The sequence below is a fragment of the Anguilla anguilla genome, chromosome 19, assembly GCF_013347855.1.
Source record: "Anguilla anguilla isolate fAngAng1 chromosome 19, fAngAng1.pri, whole genome shotgun sequence".
NCBI classification, from domain to species: domain Eukaryota; kingdom Metazoa; phylum Chordata; class Actinopteri; order Anguilliformes; family Anguillidae; genus Anguilla; species Anguilla anguilla.
In genome coordinates this window covers 6,671,046-6,695,832 of record NC_049219.1, presented here as the reverse complement: position 1 = coordinate 6,695,832, position 24,787 = coordinate 6,671,046, and the positions used below count along the sequence as shown (strand labels likewise).

The window sequence follows — 24,787 nt, the reverse complement described above, 5'->3', positions numbered from 1 at the left end:
ATCTCTTCCCGAAAGTCGGTTTTGTTTTGACTGGACGACGCAACTGGCTTCAGTTGGGGTGACTATCAAAATACCAAAGCTGAGATTAGCTGGCCTTTCTCCAGAGGAACTGTGATACATGGTAAGTGTAATACAGGCAACATGTGAACATGGTTGTTCATAATGAGGCTTGATTTCTATTTGACCCTAGGCGGGGGGGGGGGGCATTGTGGAGGCCGGACACCCCAAGGTCTGTTTTATACTACACTGCATTCCATCACACGTCTGTCCAATGGCGAAACAGGAAGCCGTACTGCCCTCTGACCTCTTGTGTCCATGGAAACCAGCTGATGTTCCGGTACATAGTCTGAATGGATTTCCCAATAAAGTAAATAAACAAATTGATATTTTTCTGATTTATTGCACACAGCGACACTTGGTTCTTACTGCTGCACTTGCAACCAGAGGGTTGTGGATTCAGGTCCTTGTTTAGAGGTACTTAACCTCAACTGCTTTGGTACATATACAGCGGTACAAATGGATGACATGTGAAATGTAAGATAGTTCTGTACCGTATTGGAAAAGGGTGTGAGCCAATCATAAACATTCATGATTGGTTTTTGAGAAGTTTGTCGTGGCCAATCAGAGAGATGCACATTGAGTGTTACTGTATAATTGTGTGGTAATTGATGTTTAAAGAAAACATTCTTTCTGATTGTCTGCTAATGTCTGCTAAATGTTTTCAGTGTATTCTCAATCAGTATGTAACTATAAGAACACTAACTGAGGCCACTGGAACAGTTGTGAATACTTATTTGTAATCCACACCACTGGTGTCTGGAGATGATGAACAATGAGACAGGAATTTATATATAAAATGTAAAGTAAAAAAAATAATAAAAATCACTGTAAAGTTTTTAAAGAGGATGATGTCTATTGAAAAAATGTGATGTACATTTTTTTAATTTAAGTAAATTAATTTAAAATAATTGTGGTTATTTGTTCTGTACCATCATCAAGCACGGTTTTTAAGATCATTTTCCTAGTTTTCTTTTTGACTCTGTTTTGCAGTCCATGCATATACACTCCTCTGATGCAGGATTGTGTTACACTGCTAGCCATCTGGTGACTGTTGTACACCCACTTGCACAAAATTCAGGAGCCTGGTTATTAATTGCATTTGCTAAATTGTAACAGCAGAGAAACACTGGAACGGTTGGGGTGCTAACCTCACTCTGACGGGTAGAGCTATAAATAAATGCTGCCATATTTCATCATGGAGAAGCGCTAGCGCGTGTCCAGCCTAGTCACAGTGACCCTGCAGGACTGTGGAATTTAAAAATTGTATATTGATGCCACTTAAGGTATGGGAATGCAGCTTTACCTAATTAGTTAATTTCAGACGCCTCTCAAGGGCAAGTCAAATCGAGTCATTCAAGGGCGAGTCGTTCAGTGCTGAGCAAAAAAAAAAAAAAAAAATCCAACGGTGATTTGAAAAAAGAAAAAAAAAAACAGGTAAATTTAACATTTACTGGATATTTACATGCACAGCTGTTACTCGTTTCACCAGCTCAAAGCCATTGGCTAAATCAACGCATATGGGGGCGCTCCCGAGCACCAAATATGAATTAACGAACGAATGAATGATGAATACAATTCATGATTCTAACGGACATATTTATTTCAGCGATGCCTCACATCAGGAACTCACATTCTGCCACGTGCATAAATGAACAGGAGTTAAGGAGTGCTAAATTCAAGGCAGTAAATTTAAAAAAACAATATACATTTTTAAAAAGATTTTGTGCATTGCATTTAATTTCAGGATGTTTTATTTTCAAATTTGAAACTAATAAAATGAACGAAGCTAAACAACCGAAGCTAAACAACAAGGAATTGTCAGCAGATTAAACTTGTATGGCAACAAGAAGCGCTATGCACTACGTTTCTAGTGGAACTTTTTTTGTCGACGGACCGTCAAACATGGCGCTCTCCTTGAGGGAACGTGAAGCTTTGTTACTTTTACCTGATTAATGTTTGATATATTTCTTTCTTTGTTTTCAGAATTGTATGAACCGTCATGGGCGTCGTAAGACACGTTGTCTGTGCGATGTCAGGCGGCGTCGACAGCTCTGTCGCTGCTCTTCTGCTCAAACGGCGAGGTAATATTTGTACTGCATGTGGAACGGTATGGATTGCTCGTTTAGAAACGCCCAGCTCACATAGCTGGGTTATTATCAAATATAGGAGCTGTTATTTTGTATACTAACATGTTGTTTTGTTTTAGCTAGCTAACAAACAGTGGAATGTGCCTTTTTGTGTATAAATAACGATATTAGGTAACGTTACAAGACAGATTCCTGTAGCAAAAGTTACACCTGTGGTTCTCAAAGTAGGTGTGTTTTAAGTCGTTCAAGGAAAAGAATGGTATTCGTGTTCAACAGCCCTGCATGTAACTGATTTTGAGACTAACAAAAAACCATGCGCTAAAGTGTGCTGGGTGTTGGCCGGGAATGTGTTTGTCTACAGCCGCGTTAAGCCTGTGCTTCCTGTACAACAGAGGTAGGCAACGGTGGGCATCGATTTCAGGTTTTCATGCCAACTTCTAGCCTTAATTACTTGACGTGATTTAAAAGTGCCTGGAAATATTTGATATAAACAATAATACTGTAGGAAATGTACATATAAATTATTTGGACACTTCAGGGGGGAAAAATGGCAATCGCTTCACTAGCATACAGCCCAAACTTAATTGCAAATAGATCAGCCCCTAGTAATCCACACAGCTGAAATGGACCCGCAATTAGGCACACCTGGGACATTCCAATCAATCAGTTACCTGCGAGACGCTATGCACAGTTTATCCAACAGTCAGTTCATGAAAATGGTGATTATTATACAGAGATACTATTCGTACGTAGGCAGCTGGTTCCCTCTACTGGTTAACAATAGTATATAGCCTAAATTTACGAAGTAGAAGACCCTTGGTAAGAACCTTATGTAGTTTCATTGTTGTCATGAGACCGTTAAATAGTTTCATTTTTAAAATAAGACGGTTGATGCTAATGGCTATGCTTTTCTTTCTTTGTTAGACTTGAGAGACATATGGCTGGAAGTAGTGTACGTTGATTGTTAAATTTAAGAAAAAATAATATCCGTTGTTTAATGTGTATTAATGTTGAGAAATTAGAAGATGTATCGTTCTTACAATCTCCCGACCTCTGCAAGTCTGTCTGAATGCTAGTAATAATATGCTAATTCCGATATGGCCTATACATTACATTTATTAGGCAGACGCTTTTATCCAAGGGGACCTACCACAAGCGTTGGTGCATACAGCCAATAAGCTCATTTGTCTGAAGTACTTTGGTTATCTGGGGTAATTGATGTACTGGAGAGGTGGACGACAAAACTTACAATTGAAAGTCAAACGTTCAAATCTGTTTTGAAGGTTATCACGTGACTGGCGTGTTCATGAGGAACTGGGACTCGCTGGACGAGCAGGGCGTGTGCAACGGGGAGCGGGACTGCGAAGACGCGTACAGTGTGTGTCAGATGCTCGACCTGCCTTTTCACCAAGTGTCCTACGTAAAAGAGTACTGGCACGAAGTCTTCAGGTAACTAGCTATCTCTCCGGGCACGCTGGACAGTGCGTATTAACAACAGTGGAAAAATACTGGACTTAATACCTTCGCCTTTACAGTGTACAAAATTTACTGTCCTGATCGTGCTATTGTATGATAAGTCCCGCTCAACCACTTTGCACCATTTTATTGTTACAATTTTATTGGGTGGACATTACATTACAGGCATTTAGCAGACTCTCCTATCCAGAGCGACTTGCACAACTTTTTTTTTTACCTAGCATAAAAATGAGAGCTTAGGGTAGAATGTATTATTCCTAAAATGAAATCCAGGCAGTGCATTTAGATACTGAATTTTATATCACGCCACACAGATGTCAAGATATTATATTTTACACCAGATGCTATACACAACCAGCTGGATAACCGATGCATTGACGCTGTCTCGTAATCTTTCCTTTTCGCAGTAATCTGTTGAAGGAATATCAGAAGGGGAGGACGCCCAATCCCGACATCATGTGCAACAAGCACATCAAATTCAAGCACTTCTTTCAGTACGCCGTGAGCACACTGGGTAGGTGTCAGCGTGCGGCCTAGCGCTAGCTTTCTGTGTTAAGTACAGAGTGCTTATTGGTACAGAGGGAAATTGCATTCCTGCCAGGTCGGTTTTTGTTGTCACCGATTACACAATTTTCTAATTGGCTGAATGCATTTATGCTAGTTTAACCATATTGTCACAAGGCTGGCCGATTCCTCAGACAACCAAAGGTTTATTTTTTATTTTTTTTATTACCAAAGCTCAAAAATATATAAGACAGTTTATTTACACACAAGCCAGAAATGCAGGCAGTGGTACTTTACATAGTTGTAGGACATTCACATCTAAATTATTTGGACACTTCAGGGGGGGAAAAAAAATTGACAAAAGCTTTACTTGCATACTGCCCAAACTTAGTTGCAAAAAGAACACCTCCCTCGTTACTCCACACAGCTGAAATAGGCTCACAATTAGGCACACCCGGAAACATTCCAGTCAATCAGTCACCTGCTAGACACAATGCACACTTAAAACTAACAGCCAGTTCATGAAAATGGGGATTAAAGCTTATCATACAGACAGGTTTTCTCCAGATATATTTTCATTTTAAAACTAACACAGGTTGTGTCTGCAGTGAAGGTTGCTCCTTCACACATACATTGGACCAATTCAATTTTATTTTGTGCTTTTTACAGAGAAATGTCACAGAGACACTTTACAGAGTAGCAAAAAAAAACAGTGCAAACTTCAGGCTTGAACCCCCAGATAGCAAACACATGAGGTGAAAAACTCCCAGTGGGAAGAACCCTCAGACAGTAGACCACAATATGTTTATTGTTGGGAGTGACACAATAAGACTTAAGAAGGGTATTTAAGGTGAAAGTGTCACATGCTAAAATATAGCACTCAAATAGGCACATAGTTCTAACTTGATTTAGCAAACGTTTTGCACAATTCCTTGTCCACTGTTTGCATTGTCTTGGTCAGGGTCTGTTGTGATTGGTTAATAGTTGATTTTGTTTTGTGTTTTTTTGCGCCCGTTGCCAGGCGCTGACGCCGTGGCGACCGGACACTACGCCAGGACGTCCCAGGAGGACGAGGAGGTGTTCCAGCAGCGGCACGTCCCGTCTCCGAGGACGCTCTTCCGGGATCGATTTGAGATCAGAAACCGTAAGACTAATCCCTCAAATTCTTGCTCCGTCATTTGATGTTTTTTTTCTGAATTACTGTGAATGAGCTCATTTTTTGTCATCATGTTCTGAGGACTGGATATACATGAGAGTACAGCTGTGTGAGGTACAGACACGGTGTTCTCGGTCTCTGTTTCCTGTAGCGTTAGCCTTTGTTTTTACAAATCCATAAAATACGGCAAAGGTGAGTTAATTCTCTTCATTTTTAGCCACTCTAAACCTAGCCTGACCATTTTGTTGTTTGAAAAAGTGAGTCGAATCAGACTCATCAGTATTTTTTTTTACTGGCACTTAATGAGCTTCTAGAGCCAGTTTGCCCAATCCTGTTCCTGGAGATCTACCATCCTGCAGGTTTTCACTCCAACCCTAACAAAGCCACACCTCACTCAACAGCTGGAGATATCGTTGAGCTGCTAATTAGTAGAACCAGGTGTGCCGAATTAGGGTTGGAGTGAAAACCTGCAGGACGGTAGATCTCCGGGAGCAGGGCTGGGCAGCCCTGTTCTGTGGGGGCCGTTGCTTGGTTTTGACCCTGCGTTGCTTGGTAAATGGTAAATGGACTGCATTTATATAGCGCTTTTATCCAAATTGATGCCTCTCATTCGCCAGAGCGGTTAGGGGTTAGGTGTCTTGCTGAAGGACACTTCGACATGCCCAGGGCGGGGTTTGAACCGGCAACCCTCCGACTGCCAGACAATCGGTCTTACCTCCTGAGCTATGTGCTTCCGTTCGAAGCGGCCAGACTGCACCAGGGAGCCGACCGCTTCAAGGACCAGACCTTCTTCCTCAGCCAGATCTCCCAGAATGCTCTGCGGCGGACGATCTTCCCGTTGGCGGGGCTGACCAAGGGCTTCGTGAAGAAGATGGCCGCCGAGGCGGGCTTCCAGCACGTCCTGAAGAAGAAGGAGGTACCAGCACTGACCTAGGATCAGTTACCCCCCCTGTCCAGGTCCTAACCTCGTCCATTATGAGCTCAAATCCAAAACTGATCTCAGATCAGCTGGGCTCTGTCTCACCTGATTTATATCACACTCCTGTTGCTCTATCCTGAAAAACGTCTATGGTTTTGTCCACGAAAGAGCTTCATTCGATTCGCTGTCCCACTGAAGCTCTCATCTGCACACTTTAGGGCTGTGCTGCACTATTTGACTGTGCTGTTTGACTGTGCTATTGGACTGTGTTGTAGAAGTGGGCCTGTGTTCTACAACACCAGGGGTGGTTCTCTGTATTAATGAGTGCTTGCCCTGTATGTTGTAATGTACTGTACTGAGCGTTTCTTAAACTGGTCTGTTAACACTGGGGTCCAGTTTGAAATACCAACAGATTACAGATGTTTGTGTTGTTTTAAGATCCAGTAGCGCATACAAGTTAATGGTCGAACCAAAGCAATAAAAAAAAGTTTGAGGGATATTTTTAATGAGGATTGAGAAAAGGTTCTGTGTTTTAATGAGCGTTTCCTGTTTGGCAGAGCATGGGGATCTGTTTCATTGGGGAGAGGAACTTTGAGGAGTTCATACTAGAGGTACGGTTACCCACGCCCTCTCAGTGAAGTGCAGTTCAAGAGGAATTAAAGGCGCTGTATCGGTCTGATCTACTGTCCTTTCACACCATTAGAACTATATAATGCCTCATTGCCTTGATGTTGTAGCTTGCTATGCCTCCTAGTTTGATTTAACATAGGCCAAGTCAGAGAGTAATGTTTAATAATTTGTGAACTGGACTTAATGTGTTCATGGCTATGAATAACTTTTACAAAATGAGTACTGTACCTTATCGGACCTGTGTTTTGTAGTTGTTCCAATGACCTTTGGTATGCACTTATTGTACGTTGCTTAAAGCGTGGATAAAAGCGTCTGCCAAATAAATGTAATGTAATGTAATAGTGGTTTCATCATTGGGACTTTTATTTTGAAAGTGTCGTAATGTAATAACACTTTGCTTGTTTGCGGCGGCTCTTTGAAACAGTATTTGGAGCCGCAGCCTGGGAATCTGGTCTCGGTTGAAGACGGGAGGATCATGGGAGAACACAAAGGTAAACACTCTCAGGCTGATATTTAATAGGAGTCTAATTTGGAGTACCAGTCTAAAGTACAGGGTTTCCTGTATTTAAAAAGGCCCCTATGATGTTTCAATAAGAAAACACAACCAAACTTTTACTGGGTAAGTCACTCTGGATAAGAGTGCCTGCTAAATGCCTGTAATGTAGTGTAGTGTAATGTAATATAGTGTAGTGTGATGCAGTGTAGTGTAATATGTAATGTAATGTAACGCAGTGTGGTGTAATGTAATGTAGTGTAGTATAATGTGATGTAGTATGTAATGTGAAATGTTGTGTAATGTAGTGTAGAATAATATAATGTAGTGTAGTGTGATGTAATGGCTGGGCAGTGCCTGATGGCTTATTTGTGTCCCCAGGCTGGTTCACCTTCACGCTGGGGCAGAGGGCCCGTATCGGGGGGCAGAGGGACGCCTGGTTCGTGGTGGACAAGGACGTGACCACCGGGGAGGTGTTTGTGGTAAGGGAGGGGCGCGGCCGCAGTCTCCTTCGACCCCGCGGCGACGGAACGCGATTTCGGCCCAGACCGGCCATCTTCCGACACGGACCGGAGCCCCGCCTCTTTAGTCTGCCACTCGGCTCCTCGGCCCCGCCCCCCTCTAGCACTCTTACCAGCCCTAGCGCCTGGTGAAGCGCAACTTCCTTTTTGTTTTCAGAGCCTGTGGTTCTTAGCTGTTATATTATCCTATTAAGTGTAGTTTAATGTTCCATAGGATAGTTGCCGAGCTGTCATTCGAGGGCGTTTCTTGCACTTGCTGTCTTTATTAGGAATATTAGGACTATTCTTCTGGTAGTTACTGTGCTTTTATCCCTGATCTTTGGGTGTGTGCGTTTGCTTTCTGAATTGCTCTGGATAAGAGCGTCTGCTAAATGCCACTTTAATCGTGTTGACCTTTGAACCCTGACCCCCACCCCCACCCCCATCCCTCCCAGCTGTAATCCTGCAGTGGCTGATCATAGTTTGTGTCAGTGGCCATTCTTTTAGCTGCTTTCCGGAAAGATCCGCTCTCTGCATCTTTAGCTAAGACCAGGTAAAGAACGTTTATTTAAACCCAAAGTGTTATAACGAGAGAGAGAGAGAGAGAGGAGGTCCGGTTCTGTTTAGAACGCGACCGCTCTCGTTCCCGCTCAAAAGACCCTGGCGGGGCGCGACCGCGGCCGAACCGCTCTGAATCGCTCCCCCCCCCCTCCCCCCTCCAGGCCCCGACCACCAACCACCCGGCGCTGTACCGCGACACCCTGCGGACGGACCGCTTCCACTGGCTGGCGGACGAGCCGCCGGCTGAGCTGGCGCGCCGCAGCATGATGGAGTGCCTCTTCCGCTTCCAGCACCAGATGCCCCTCTGTGAGTCGCCTGACCCGCCTGCGACATCACCAGCGGGCGCGGTGTCAACTCGCACCATTTTTTAAAAAGTCTCCAGTGTTAATTCAAGTCTTAACAGATGGCATTTGTCTAACGGATCAAATTTTATCTGTGGGAGTTGAATTGACACTGTGGGAGTTGAATTGACACTGTGGGAGTTGAATTGACACTGTGGGAGTTGAATTGACACTGTCGGAGTTAAATTGACACTGGACATTTTACTGTGTACGCCAGGGTTCAGTGGTTCATTTGTAGAATTTGAAAACGCAGTTCGGTGAATTGAGCGATCGTCAACAGCGGCTCTGCGAACAGCGAAGCGTGCCCTGATTGGCTCTAGTTTTGGATACTTATGAAAGGTGACGGGTGACTCCAACTTGGTCTCGGTCAAAATACCGTGAGGCCAATCGTGGTCGGTCTCACCTGGGGAAAAAGCTTTGCCAGTCATTTTCTTTGTCTGATTTACCTATTTATCCAACGTATCTGAAATGTATTATGAGAGATTAAATTGTACAAAACGTTGTCTCCTTTTGTTCATTTTGAGGATATGAGAGTAAAGTATGCAGAATATATATATATATATATATATATATATTAATTAATTAATGTCGTATTGAGCCAGAAACAAATCTTGCGATCTTAATCTTCTGCACCATTGGTACTGTTGATTCTAATACAGTATACCTTTACAGATACCAGTATAGGTATGTCTGTCTATTTGACTAATCCCTGGGACTGTGTGGGTGTAGTATAACTAGAATATTGTACTTGTATTACAGCTCCCTGCACTGTGACGCTGAACGCTGACGGATCTGTTTGGGTCACGATGGCTCGGCCAATCAGAGCATTGACACCAGGACAGGTGGGTTTTTTACAGCAGATAGGGCCATGTCAGTATACTATTATTGAATAAGCTTAAAGGTAACGTGGAGCCAGAAGCTGAACGTAGCGGCTGCCGAACTACTTGTCACGCTCAATTTGCTGGCTTCTGGTTCATTTCAGCATGCAATGGCGGAAACGGTGCGAGGCGCTGACCTTGGTGCTGAAAGCAGGGATCCTTAATTAAGGTCCCCCAGGATATAGAATTCCGAGGCGCGATTGAAGCGCTTTATAAGATGAAGCAGTGCTTTTATAGCATTGCATTCTGTCCGAATTTTGTGTGCAATAGACCGTACACGTGTTACGATGATAACCCCCATATCGATGGATGAACGTCCCTACAAAAACGGGAAGCATTTTGGCTCGGATATGGTCTTTGTCTTCGATCCCAGCGGTATTTATTTTCCATCTTCATTTGGCAGGAATGAAACCGAGTTGCTGAAATACGGCCAAGTGATCGTTCTCCTTCACAAAGATCTCCTGTTCTTCGGGCAACTTTAGCTTCCATTTATGCTCTTCGTTAAATTGCGGTTTCTTCACACGCCCAAAATGTTGCTTGAAATTATCTGGTGCTACTATTCAAATTGACAAGTGCTCATTTACGTAATTCGCATTAATAAGCTCTAAATAATTAAAAAGACACCTTTGGCATCCCTGGCTGATATTGAAGGATGATTGTTGAATGTCTGTGTTGCAGTACGCTGTGTTGTATAAGGGCGATGAGTGTCTTGGCAGCGGGAAGATCGTCCGTCTGGGTCCCACTGAATTCACCCTACAGCAGGGCCGCGACCGACTGAGAGGCACTCCCTCCGACCCCAACTGCACCCCTGAGCCTACTACCTGAAGGACTCGCGGTCGCTTCCGTTTCCGCTCGCCCGCGTAGGCGACTGACGGCACTCTCAAACCGGGTCAGCTGACGGGCAGCAGTGACCGAACGCTGGTCGATCTCTCCTCAAGTAATATCTACCAGTGCCCTCGGGTGAAAACAAACAAGTGCACGGGTTTCTAATTTCTATGATGTGAATTACACCTGTCATTTATTTTGACAGTGACGATATTGCTTCATGGAAGCAATAGGTAGTTTATCGTGGCATATTTGACAATTATTTCTGCCAATTTATTGTTGTAATTCATCTGAATGACTGTGTCCTGTTGGTATCTAAGATACTAATTATGGAAGAGAAATGGAAGTTATTTACAGTAGTAACTGGAACATTAACTGTCCCGAAAACGCATGGTATTTATACAATTTACATTTAATGTAGTTTTGAGTTGGTTCAGTACTTAAGTACAGGGAAACTATGCAGACAATCTACCTTTGAACTTTAAAAAACACAAATGAGCGCGAAGGTGTTTGTTTTTAAAAAATGTGAATTTATGACGAAGGTAGACGTCAGTATTTCTTCAGTGCTGTGGAACATGTGCAACATTTTCCATTTTAAGCTCTTACACTCTTAGGTATTTTTCGTCAACAAAAAAAATCAAGATTCAAGATTTCTTTGTCAGTTTTGTGTACTTGCATACATAAAAACGAAATGTTGTTCCTCCCCGTCCAAAACAGTGCAAACGAAAAATAGACAATATGCCTAGAATAATATGTATAAAAAAATAATTATGCTCATTGTATTAATATCCCATAGTCACTTGTAAAGGAGGAATTACGTTGCCGCTGTAGCAAAAGACGCTTACAGAAAAGGAGGCACGCCAATTACTTTTTCTGATCGTCAAAAACGCCTAAAACTGAATTTTAAGGACGTTGTGTTCCAGTAGGCTTCAGTGAGAGCGTCAACCAGGGCTATAGGCTACGTCTTGGTGGGAAGTGATTTGCCTTTTTCTGGTTGTGTATATGCCTGCGCTCGTGATAATATTTTGGTTTGCATTGACAGGAATTACGGTTGTCCTGAATAAACTGTCTTCCCGACTATTTTACTAAATCAGGCGTCTTGGTGTGAGCACTCTTCATTAATGTGTAGTATTCAGTCTTGTCCACAAGAGGGCGCAAAGCGACAAGTTTCTAATTGTGACCGTTGTGGTGGAATACTGGGTTTACACCGAGACAATTTCATTATTAACTGGGAAGTTTTGTCCTACAATCGCCACTTGCTGGACACAGGTAATGACACTGCATTTAACACATGAATTTAGACGAGACGATGAGCATAATAGCGTATACGTTTAGCCTATAAAACCCAACCAATGGTGGCCACGTAACTAAAATAAATCGTTTTAAAACTGATTTCATATAAATAGCTGGCTTTACGAGCTAAAGAACATTTTGACAATGTATGGTTCCTTTAAGGAGAGAAAAATGCAGGCTCAGACACGTTAAATGAAAATAATTCATTTTGAAATTCTATACCTACACATCCGGAGCGTCGTCGTCCTGAGACCATCAAATCGTTAGCCCATCTTTGCAGTCCGAAATGCTGATTTTAGAGATTCAATCTAGTGCGCATCCAAGACTAGGCGATTAGAAACTTTGCATAATGTGTATGGTTATGCAAACGTATTTAATACAGCACACACGTTTACGCGCCTAATCGAATTGTATTCTGTAGCCTAGGTCTATTAAATCGTGCAGACTATTAGTCTAACAAATGAAAATTTCCTTAAGGAAACCATTTGCCATGCTTAAAGAATACATTAAATGCCCTGCACAAACCGATGACACCGCGGACATAAGAGTGCTAATGTGAATATTTAGCCCTTGCATGCAGTTAGTACCACTGGGCCTGCTCCTGTGTGTGTGTGTGTGTGCGCAAAACACTTTCTGGTCGTCTCGTTTTAAATGAGGCATTTAAACAAATATTAATTTAAACTAGTTGGAATATTTTAACACTGTCAACGCTTAATAGCTGCATTAACGTCCCAGCTGTAGAATAATCTGTGCGTTAAAATGAAAATGAAATCATTGACACCAGGCTATACAGTAAGAACGGCAGTTTCATTTCACGCTGTATTATCCTGAAATTCAAATAACGTGCTTAAGTTGAACATCCGTATATTGCACTGTAGAAACTTCCAAAATCACCGTTGCAACATATTTGTGTAAGTCAATTATTACTGATAATTTAAATACTAATGAGATATAAAATGCATGTTTTGAAATATTGAGTTGATCTACTGACACTTAAATTCGAAGCCAACGTTATTGCAACTTCAGTTAGTTACTTTGTCCAGTCATGTACCAACTTTTATTTTATATCTCAAGAAATGTGCACGAGATTTGGCGGTGATAAAGTAGAGGAAGCTTCCAGAAGCACTTTGGAATGACAGAATACATTTTAAACACAATACATGTTAACAAACTGCCCCCGCAACCCACTGAAGCGTACCGCAATTCTAATATCGAATAGCTTTGCGAATTTCCATGAGAAAGCCCTCTGCGAAAGTTCGCCGTGGGACAAACGCCACAGGTTTATGCTAATCACTTGCAGAGGAGGGGCGCGGCGGAGCCATTTTGTAGTCATTTTAAACTTAACGTGAAATAATGAGACACCGCTCCACGGATAAAACGCTGAGGTGATTGTTCAACCTTTAAACCATCCAATGGAAGATAAAACTAAAACGATGAATGGGGACAAGGTGGGTTAAATTCTCTTTCGAGGTGTTTAGCCCACGCGGAGCAGTGTGGATGCATGGAGTTTTAAACTATGGAATTACAAATGAACTGGATATGGGTTGGTTTTCTGTTCCACGTTCCCTTGATGGGATGTTTCGATTTACACCTTTCGGAAACATCACACCCAGGGGCCGTTGTGGCGAATTTATCACAAGGACCCGGTTGGATTTATAGTATCGACAGAACTTTAACTCCGCAATTAATTCAGGACTTTGTCCGAATAGACAACCAAGACGGACTCCTGGTGCTTTCCAGAAAAGTGGTCTGTGCGCGCTTATCCAGGAACCCCGTGCCACTTCACATCACTGTCAGATCTTCGACTTCTGGGGATTTTATTTTAACGCATTTTAACGTTTATGTGCACGGCCAGGACTGCTTTATTAAATATAAGAGGAAGAACTTCGCAGGTAAGCACGATGTCTTTATAAATTACTTTCTAAGTGCGGAGGCAACTTCCTGCTTTTCTGCAGGTCGTGCGCTCGTGAATGTAAAGGAACATTTACCCGTCTTCCTTCGGAATGTACCCTTTTCCAATGGGTCTTGTGCAAAAAATGACTTGAAAGTATTTTTTAATAATGGAAGTTTGACACTGAGAAAGGACCTCTGCTTGCCGTCCGGGCGGCGCGAGGTGGATTTACTTTGCACTCTGCACACCTCGTTCACCGACCGCGTCTCCCTGCGTGTGAAATTGCGGCTCCCCACAGAACCGAGACGGGGATTGTTTACAGACTCCGGGAAACCGAATGCTTGGAGGATTAGAAGGAAAAGAAACGTGAACGCGGCTCCTCAATTTCAGCTGCCCAGCTATCAGGTGTCCGTCCCGGAGAACGAGCCAGCGGGAACCCGAGTCATTACGCTCAAGGCTATCGATTCGGACGATGGGGAGTTCGGCAGACTTGAATACGTCATGGAGGCTCTGTTCGACAGCAGGTCCAACGATTATTTTCAAATCGACCCGCAGACCGGCGGCATCACGACGCTACAGCCCTTGGACAGGGAACTGAAGGACACGCACGTCTTCAAAGTTACGGCGACCGACGGCGGCGCACCCCCGAGGTCGGCCACCGCTTACCTCACGGTCACCGTCAGCGACAAGAACGACCACGGGCCCGTGTTCGAGCAGACGCAGTACCGCGTCAGCATTCGGGAGAACGTGGAGGTCGGGTTCGAAGTCCTCACGATCAGGGCGACGGACGCCGACGCGCCCTCCAACGCCAACACGATTTACAAGATCGTGAACGGCGGAGGGGCGAACTCGGGTTTCGAAATCGACCCGCGCAACGGCCTGGTGAAGATCAGGGTCAGCCCGGACAGGGAGACGCTGTCCCAGTACGAGCTCATAGTGGAGGCCAACGACCAAGGCAAGGACCCCGGACCCCGCAGCGCCACAGCGACCGTGCACGTGACCGTGGAGGACGAGAACGACAACTACCCGCAGTTCGGCAAGAGGCGCTACGTGGTGCGGGTCCCGGAGAACGTGCCGCCGAACAGCCAGGTGGCCCAGGTGGAGGCCACCGACCGCGACCAGGGCAGCAACGCCCGCGTGCACTACAGCATCGTCAGCGGCAACCTGCGCGGCCAGTTCCACATCCACTCGGCCACGGGCGCCATCGACGTCATCAACCCGCTGAACTACGAGGACATCCGGGAGTACAACCTGCGCGTGAAGGCGCAGGACGGAGGGCGGCCCCCGCTGATAAACGGGACGGGCGCGGTGGTGGTCCAGGTGGTGGACGTCAACGACAACGCCCCCATGTTCGTCAGCACCCCCTTCCAGGCCAGCGTGCTGGAGAGCGTCGCCGTGGGCCACTCGGTCCTCCACGTCCAGGCCGTGGACTCGGACTCGGGCGACAACGCCCGCCTGGCCTACCGCCTGGTGGGCACCGCGCCCGGCTTCCCGTTCGCCATCGACAACCGGACCGGCTGGATCGCCGCGGCGGCGGAGCTGGACCGGGAGACGACGGAGTCCTACGCCTTCGGCGTGGAGGCGCGCGACCACGGCGTGCCCCCGATGACGTCCTCGGCCAGCGTCAGCGTCACGGTCCTGGACGTGAACGACAACGTCCCGGCGTTCACGCAGAGGGCGTACGAGCTGCGGGTGAGCGAGGACGCGGCGGTCGGGAGCAGCGTGCTGGCGGTCACCGCCGTCGACCGGGACGCCAACAGCGCGGTGACGTACCAGATCGCCAGCGGCAACACGCGCAACCGCTTCGCCATCGCCAGCCAGAGCGCCGGCGGCCTCATCACGCTGGCGCTGCCGCTCGACTACAAGCAGGAGCGGCAGTACGTGCTGACGGTCACCGCCTCGGACGGGCTGCGCTACGACACGGCCCAGGTGTGCGTCAACGTGACCGACGCCAACACCCACCGGCCCGTCTTCCAGAACGCCAACTACCAGGCCACCATCGGCGAGGACCGGCCCGCGGGCTCCACGGTGGTGACGATCGTCGCCACGGACGAGGACGCCGGCGAGAACGCCCGGGTCACCTACGCCCTGGAGGACAACGTGCCCCAGTTCCGGATCGACCCGGACACGGGCACCATCACCACCCGCACCGAGATCGACTACGAGGACCAGGCCTCGTACACGCTGGCCGTGGTCGCCCGCGACAACGGCGACCCCCAGAAGTCGGACACCGCGTACGTGGAGGTCGTCGTCCTGGACGCCAACGACAACGCGCCGCGGTTCCTCCAGGGCGCGTACCGGGCGAGCGTGCCCGAGGACGCCGAGGTCCACACCAGCGTGGTCCAGGTGGCCGCCTCCGACCGCGACTCGGGCTCCAACGGCCGGGTGAGCTACACCTTCCAGGGCGGGGACGACGGCGACGGCGACTTCTTCGTCGAGCCGTACTCCGGCATCGTCCGCACGGCCCGGAGGCTGGACCGGGAGAACGTGCCGGCCTACAGGCTCAGGGCCTTCGCGGTGGACCGCGGCGTCCCCCCACTGCGGGCGGCGGTGGACGTCCAGGTGTCGGTGCTGGACGTCAACGACAACGCGCCGGCGTTCGAGAGGGACCGGCTGGACGTCTTCGTGGAGGAGAACAGCCCCGTCGGGTCCGTGGTGGCCCAGATCGCCGCGTCGGACCCGGACGAGGGGAGCAACGCCCAGATCATGTACCAGATCGTGGAGGGCAACGTCCCCGAGGTCTTCCAGCTGGACGTCTTCACGGGGGACCTGGTGCCCCTGGCGGACCTGGACTTCGAGTCCAGGGCGGAGTACGTGATCGTCGTCCAGGCGACCTCGGCGCCGCTGGTCAGCCGGGCCACCGTCCGCGTCCGCCTGGTGGACGTCAACGACAACGAGCCCGTCCTGAAGGACTTCGAGATCGTCTTCAACAACTACGTCACCAACAAGTCCAGCAGCTTCCCCGCGGGGGTCATCGGGAAGGTCCCCGCCCGCGACCCGGACGCCTCGGACAAGCTGCGCTACGCCTTCGTGGAGGGGAACGAGCTGAGCCTCCTGCTCCTGAACCCGGACACGGGCGACCTGCGGCTCAGCAAGGACCTGGACAACAACCGGGCCCTGGAGGCCGCCATGAAGGTGTCCGTCACGGGTAAGCCCCGCCCACGTCCCGCCCCACCGCCCCTCAGGTGGACGCAGTTGTGTCTTTGTCAACAGGTGCCTTCTGGCTCCTGTTTGTAGGTGTGTTGTATAGCATGAGTACGGCAGAAATGCAGCTTTTTTTTTTTTACCTGTTGTTGTCAAGCGCGTTTTAAAAAGTGGCTTGAGCACGTGCTGTTTGTGTCTGGGTGTGCTTTCGAGTGATTGAGTGTGTGTGCGCGTGTGCACTCATGAATGAGGGTGTGCACCTGAGTGACTGAGTGTGTGTGTGAAGTGCGTGTGTCTGCGTGTGTGTCTGTGTCTGTGTGTGTGTTTGCGCTTCAGGCTGTGGCAGGATCTGGTTAGGCTGCTTTTTTTTCTCTCTCTGTCTTATTGCGTGCTGCTGCTGCTGGTCTGCGGCAGAGGCTGTGGGAGCTTTTTTTTAATCACGTCGCCCTTTCTTCATCCAGCCTGCCGGAGAAGGCTTTCATTGCGCAGATAAATCAGTCGGGCGGGCTTGTCTTCGGCGCCTTTGAGTTCAGAGTTTTTTTTATGCGAGCCTCAAGGTGCCTTCGCTTCCGCGAGAATCTTATTTCAAAGACACAAAGCAGGTTTTTTATAAAAACGCTTCTATCCCAGGTTGTATCGCACGGTGAGATTTGTGTAGGCGTGTCACGTGGTCGCTGGCTCGTCATCTGTCAATCTGGGGGGGGGGGGTGGCAGACGAGTGCACACTCTTTGGCCAGAAGTTCAGCCGGTCTGTCACCCGGGCTGACATAGGAGTTTCAGCTTTTTTTTTTTTAAGTCATCATTTTTCCCAAATGCTGCTGTTTCCACAAATCAATAGATGTGGTAAGCTCAAAGAGCACGGAGAGCCATCAAAAGGAGTGATATCAGGTTCACTGACGCAGGCTGAGCTAGCGCTGTAGCCACACGGGCTGTATGGTGCTCCTAACGCAGAGCTTGCCTCCAGCGCTGCCCTGCTCGTTACTGATGAGATGATGAGCGTGCCATTAGAAAGGGGGCCCAGCGAAACGAGCACTTCCAGGTAGCTTTGCGCTCCGGCCAATCAGAGCCCGCCCCGGAGCGTGCCGCTACATGCGCGCGCGGCCTAGCCTGCCTCCGTCTTCTCCTCCCTTTCTGTCTCTCTCGCCCTCCGTCTCTCCCTCTTCTTTCCCTCCCTCTCCCTTTCTCTCTCTCTCTCTCTCCCTCTTTCCCTCCCTCTCCCTTCTCTCTCTCTCTCCCTCCCTCTTTCCCTCCCTCTCCCTTTCTCTCTCTCTCTCCCTCCCTCTTTCCCTCCCTCTCTCTCCCTCTCTCTCTCTCTCCCTCTCTCTCTCTCTCTCTCTCCCTGCGGCAGGTTTTTTTCTGCGTTCTCATGCGGAGCCAAGTTTAGTCCCTGGACTGCGTGGGATATTTTTGAGCGCTTCTCGCTCGCCCTGGCGCTCGCTCTCCTGTGCAGGCGCGGTCGGGCCGCTCGGTCTCGCACGCTCGTTTGCGGCGGTAACCCGGCAACCTGCTGTAGAAATAAAGAGACTCTGCGATCAAAACCTTCTCTTTTTAAAAGTGATATTACACATTGAGAACCAAAGAAAACTAAACCGAACACTAGCAGAATATTAAGCCCGTTTCATTCAGTTGAGATATTAAACTTTTGATTGTATTATCCTGAAATCAATAAGTCTAGTTTCTAATACTGCGCGCTGCAGGAAAATGAGGTATTGATTATCTGGAAGCTGTGTTTTCTGTGCAGTTAATGCGGTGTTCACATTTTAACCAATCGGCGGCAAGATCGTTTAGAGCACTTACCGTAAGTCACTCTGGCTTGGAGATCTGCTATAAGGGCTCATTTGTAAGCGGTAAACTGACGGAGCGTGTGTGCATGTGCAGAGACACAGCCATTTAATAATGTTCCGTGCAGCAGTGCAGTGCGCTGGTACGACTTCATTGTAAATGGTGAATGGACTGCATTTTATATAGCGCTTTTATCCAAGGCGCTTTACAATTAATGCCTCTCATTCACCCATTCACACACACACACTCACACACCAACGGTGAAAGGCTGCCATGCAAGGTACCAATCAGCTCGTTGGGAGCAATTAGGGGTTAGGTGTCTTGCTCAAGGACACTTCGACACGCCCCAGGGCGGGGGATCGAACCGGCAACCCTCCGACTGCCAGACAACCGCTCTTACCTCCTGGGCTATGTCACCCCGTACACAAATACATTAATCCCCGCGTTCAGCTGGCTCCATCAGCAAGATGCAAACTCTGTCGTTTGACTAGCGACCGCAGTTAAAAGCTTGCGAGCAGCAGACTGTTTGAGTAGTCGTTTCTCGACTTGGACATAAATGCGTGTCATTTTTTAAACGGGTCTACGCAGGGGTTACGGGGAACGGGGGAGGGAGGGAGGGAGGGTTAGGGAACGAGGGAGAGAGACCCTTGGGAGGGAGAGGAAGTGTGAGGTTATAGATACCCTATGGTTTTAGCTTCTTCTCTTCACTTGTGCAGTTGCTAATTCCAGCTTGCCTTTTCAGAGAACGCTTTACTCATGTTTTGTATCGAGTGAGATTGCTGGCAAATAGGGAATACACAGAGTCTTTGTCCAGTGCCGTGTCGCTTGGTTTGGGTTTGTCTGATTGCTTCCATATCCACATAATTTATGTGTTTCACTTGGCTCTGCCCTCATGCCAAAAAGCTGCATCTTTTTAAGCACATGATGTGGAACGATATGATTGTGAGGCAGGGGGTACTGTAAGGGGGGATTCCAAGGGACCTGACTAACTGGGGCCCTCAAAATATATGTGGTGGGGCCCAAAGTGAGATTTTTCATGGGGCCCAAAATCCCTGGTGGCCCCCCCATTTGTATTTGTGTGTGGTGCTGGTTGGCAGCGAGCATACGCAAGCATGTTAGCGTGTTAGCATAACTTTGAGTGACACCAGGGGAAGCCTTTGTGATCCCGATGTCATAACAAAGGATCTGCTGTTGTTGATCCGCACGACCTCTGACCTCTGACATCACAGAAGCACGAGCGCGCTCCCATGCGTCCCCACCTGCTCGGGATTACTGCTCCAGGTGTGTGCCAGGCAAGGATTAGCCGCTCAGGGCTTCCTCAGAAGTTGGCTTTGGGCTTGATTAAAAGACAGCATACAGCAAACAGCTGAATAAAGGGTGATGATGTCATACCCAGACCAGCCAGAGTTCATCCATCGGACCCGTGCAGTTTTGGCCAGAAGTTGTTCGTTTATCCATTTCTCCAGCAAGGCAAGGATCTCTGGACCAGGCGTGGCAAACTGAAATCCCAGGGGGCCGGAGTGTCTGCGGGTTTTTGTGGTTTCCCTTCAATCAGCTGCTAATTAAGGCCTCAAGAACATGGTGTGAGGGTTTCTTAGCCAATCAATGACTTAAATGAAACGGTTGTCAAGAACACCCCAAAAAGCAGCTGACACTGTGGCCCTCCAGGACTGGAGTTTGACACCTGCGCTCTAGACCTTACAGGCCCAAGATCTGCTTCCCTCCCTCTCTCTCTCTCTCTCTCTCTACCCCCCCTCCCACCCTCTCTCTCTCCCTCTCTCTGTATCCCTTCTTCTTTCCCTGCTGTATCCCTGAAAGTCCGTGTGGGAGGCGACGAAACCTCACCTCTCTGTTCCAGCCGAGACTCCCTCTATATCCGGCCGCAGTCCGTAGGAGCAACTTTTACGTTACGCTGTCCGTCTGGGTCAGACGCCCCAAACTTTAAGCCGGGCCCGCAGCTCTTCAGCTACGCTCGCTAGCTAGCGTCTCTCCTGCTGAAGCTAGCCTTCGAGCGTCGCGCTCAGGTTATCCGGCTCTTCGCCGTGTAAACCCTGCGAGCAAAAATGTAGCATTACGGCGTTTTGCGAGCGTGAAATCCATTCCACCGCCGGCCTCGGGGGGGGGGGGAAGAAAGGCTCGTAATCTTTTTTTTGTAGTTTTCTCTCAGACGACCGCGAGGGCTCGTATGCCGGAATGACGGGGTTTTTGGTCGAGCGAAGATCCGAAAGAGGAGGCTTTGCGCGTGAGCAGGGAGCCCCTGTGGGTCGTCCCTCTATGCCTGGAGGGCTGGTCGTGATGCATACGTAGAAGGGACTGCAGGTGAAGATTAGCGCTAAGCTAAATGTGGTACGATACTTTCAGTGGCAACATTTATGTTTAACATTGCACATGGTCCCTCAGAATTAAACTAAGAAAAACGAAATACAACTGTACATCAAGAACTAAAATAACGGCTGTGGACCCCCCCATGCATACACACACACGCCTGCGTGCACACACGCTTCTTCTCTTAAGTCGGAAATGTGTCTTGCGCGTGTTTGATCTTGCAGAGAGAGTTGAAATGTAGAGGTGTTGGTTTTGGACCGGAGGTGAAGGGATGGGGATGGCTTTGCGTGTTCATCACTGGGCCTTCACCAGAGAGCAGTCTCGGCCTTAAAGGGATGGAGTCTTAAAGGGATGCATCTTCCTTTGGAATTTCTTTCTGCAGTTATTGAAATGTTTCTGATGGAATTGAAAATTACATTACAGGCATTTCGCAGACGCTCTTATCCAGAGCCACTTACACAACTTTTTACATAGCATTTCCATCGCATCCATTTATACAGCCGGACATAACCTGCATTGCTTCAGTATAAGTGCCTTGCTCAAGGGCACAACGGCAGTGTCCTTACCCAGGAATCGAACCTGCGACCTTCAGGTTACAAGACCAACTCCTTACCCATTATGCCGCACTGCTGCCCGCATAAGTACACAGAGCCCCACAGACGGCCATTCCCTTTCTGCTTTGAGATTCTCAGCTTCTTCGTGTTCAGTAAAGTCCCTTCTCTGAGGGATGTGGCAGATTGTGTGTGGATGGATGGGTGTTGGGCGAAAGGCGATACCGTCTTTGTTTGGGTCCCGAGGGCCCGGTCCCGCCCGGAAGCGTGGCCGGGGTGGTTTGTTCGGGATTAGAGGGGGAGCTGCTCGCTCGTGTTCGGGTCCTGCGTTCGCTCCGGGCCCAGGATGTAGACGCTCGTGGAGAAAGTGGGAGTTCTTAAACGCATTCTTCTCCGACAGTCCACCCCCCTCACCTACACACACACACACACACACGGACAGTCCACCCCCCCCTCACCTACACACACACACACACACACACATGGACAGTCCACCCCCCCTCACCTACACACACACACACACACACACACATTGACAGTCCACCCCCCCCCCCACCTACACACACACACGATGATGGACAGCCGCCGTGAGCGCAGATACCTTTGTCAGACCCAAAAGGGGGGGGAGAAAACATAATCGCGAAGACACGAATGTAGCGGCCTGGTGCGTGAGAACCTGTCAATGCGCTGTCTCCGGTCAGATCCGGAACGTTCCGTGACTTACTGGACGCCTGTTCCTTCAGAGGCGGCTCCAGAACCTTCCGCTCCGACCCGTTCGCCGGACTGGAGAGACTGCGCGAGTCACCGGCCGTGGGTTTGGAGGGGGGGTGACTCACGGGGATCGGATTGGGGGGGGGGTGGTCGGTGGGTGGGTGGGGGGGGAACCTGTTGCCATGTAACGCGACACACATAAAGCCCTCTCCGTCCTCTCTCTCCCTCTCCCCCTCTCTCTCCCCCGTGCGTACAAAAGGCCTTTGTCTGAGTATCGGGGGCAGAGAAAGTGTGAGATTACACGAGATCAACGGCGAGAATGTTAATAAAGCGGAGCGTTAAAGCCGCTCGGCGCGGGCAGGGCGAGAATGCGTTCTGCGACCAAGTGCATCATGGTGATTGGAGTTTCAGCTCATGAGGCGTGACTGGTCCGCCTGTCCGTATCGAAAGGCCTCAGGCTCACAGCCAGTGAGATGCAAGTAACGCGATATCGCTGTAATTAGCTGCATGTTAACATAATATCCTGTAATTAGGCTACGTGATGGCAAAATCCCATTAAGTTCAGTTCTAGGAACCGGCAATGTCGGTTAAAAATGGGGTCGCCATGAAACCTCACTCTGTGACGCCTATATGCAAGCCCAAAGAAAAGATTTTTACGTCTGTCATTTTGAAAGCAATGTTTCTGATGGTTAAAATGGGTAAGTTAACGTTGGTATAGTCTGTGCGATTTTTTTCAGTCATCTTCTGTCAGGTGATATCCTGAAGGTACGTGTTGAATCAATTTGACGTGTTGAGTCTGGGACACGCCAGTGAGTTTTAAAACAAAAGTGATCTGATGACGTCATGGTCAGAACTTGGCTTGTTGATTGGTGGAGGACCGGTGTTGTTCATGCCACGTGCTAGTTGGTGCTGTGCTGTGGTGGTTCGACACCGTAGTTCATACTGCTTGAGGGTCTTATTAAGTTCAGCCTTGGCTTAGGGCCCTAGAACGCTCATAATCCAAAGGTCTAACCACTCTCTCTCTCTCTGGCTTGTACCTTCTCCTTTGCTCTCTTTCTCTCTCTCTCCCTCCCTCTCTCCATGGCGTTGAGCTGAGGGAGGTGTTGGGTTCCAGCCATTGTTTGCCCTGGTTACTGATAAACTGACGGCTTAGCGCTCAGCTCTCCGACGATTGGCTCGTTCCGAATGACAAAAAAAAAAAAGGGGTTGCCAAGGGAACCAAAAAAAACCTTGTGTACATTCAAAGAAGAAAACAGGCAGGCGTAACGTGAGCGTGTGGAGGAATTTTTTTTCTTCTTCCTACGGCAGTTTCAAACGCGCAGCCGGAGAGGTTAAATTAAAGAGGGTCTCGGTTTCTTCCTTGTATTTGACGCTGCGTAGTTGCCTTTGCGCGATCGGGGGGTTGTACGTGAGAACATTAGCGAGCTTCGGTAGTTTCACTGTGTCATTACACCGTGCGCTCTCTCTTTCACGCTCTATTTGGAGTTACAAGAGCTGCGAGCGTGTGGAAGCAGAAGAACCGAAGTTTGGCAAAAGTATTAACCTCGCTAACGCAGGATAGGCTACATTGCTGAATCCCCCCCCCAAACAGCCAAACCAGTTCAGGCAAGCAGACTCGATTATCGAACGGGCTACACGTTGCCGTTTATCACGGTGTAGCTTACCGCCTACAGCGCTCCCTCTTCCTGAGTAATACTGTGTCTGTTAACGTTTGTGCACACAAGTGTGAATGTGGAATGAAAAAAGAAAAAAAAAACCCCCATAAGAGGGAGGGGCGAATTGCAGTATGACTGGGTTTAAAAACAGACAGCCGGCAGAAATAGCCCTGAGGTGACACGTGACTCATCCAATATCGAAGTCTGACGCCTGCCGTGACCTCTGACGCCAATTTTACCCACGCTCCATTTCAAAGCAGGCGCGTACCTGCAAGTGTTCATTCACGGCGAAGCAACTTTGTTACGATTTTGTGTTTCGCGTGTCCTCTTAAACCTTCAAGAACTGGACAAAACTGTGTATCTGTTATTCTTCGAAATTTCCTAAACGAGCTTATTTATTTTGCTTCTGTAATTGGTGCAAGCACACACAAAACGATACTTATTCAGGGGCTTAGATCTTAAGCAGCTTTGTAGTCTGGCAGTTTGGGGAAAGCGGTCGTTATATTTCTGTCGGAACCATAAAAAAAAAACACAAGGCCGACCCCCGAGTGTGTAAATTTAATTAAGAGACCAAAGGAGGAAGTTGGCGCTGAGGAACCAGATACGGACCTGGAGGGAGAGAGATACGCTCTTAGCTTTAGAGGGGGGAAATTCCCACCGGGAGTGGCAGTCTGAGTGTCTCGGATATCACCAGGTGTTTAACCCTTTAAAGTGTGAGGTCACAAAGTATGTGATTAGAATGGTGTTAGCTGAATATTCTAATGCTGATGTAACAATGAATACCGGTAATTGAATGCAATTGAGGTCTGGAACACTGCCTTAGGATTTTGGAGAAAAAACATGCATTCCAAAAAAACATACTCTTGAAAGGGTTAAGTTATAAGATCATATATGTGATTAGAATGTTCTTAGCTGGACATTTTAATGCTGATGTAACAATCACTACTGGTAAGTGAAAGCACTGTAGTTCTAGAGTACTGGCTTAGAATTTTGGGGTAAAAAAAA

At 48.0% G+C, this 24,787-nt stretch overlaps 2 protein-coding genes across 2 annotated transcripts in view; both read left to right on the top strand.

The window, feature by feature from the left end:
* Positions 1-1,666: 1,666 nt before the first annotated feature.
* On the top strand, positions 1,667-11,525 carry trmu (tRNA 5-methylaminomethyl-2-thiouridylate methyltransferase). Its single transcript, XM_035401587.1, has 11 exons — positions 1,667-2,141; positions 3,431-3,596; positions 4,031-4,137; positions 5,149-5,271; positions 6,027-6,199; positions 6,760-6,813; positions 7,257-7,323; positions 7,707-7,807; positions 8,548-8,692; positions 9,487-9,569; positions 10,284-11,525. Exons 1-11 carry the CDS (start codon positions 2,060-2,062, stop codon positions 10,428-10,430), a joined length of 1,248 nt encoding a protein of 415 aa, XP_035257478.1. The 5' UTR covers positions 1,667-2,059; the 3' UTR covers positions 10,431-11,525.
* A 1,326-nt stretch (positions 11,526-12,851) lies between these two features.
* Positions 12,852-24,787, top strand: part of LOC118219222 (cadherin EGF LAG seven-pass G-type receptor 1-like) — a 62,404-nt gene continuing 50,468 nt past the window's right edge. The window contains exon 1 of the mRNA XM_035402224.1: positions 12,852-16,762. Coding sequence (XP_035258115.1) covers positions 13,240-16,762 — 3,523 coding nt within the window. The 5' untranslated portion in view covers positions 12,852-13,239. The remainder of the gene's footprint in view (positions 16,763-24,787) is intronic.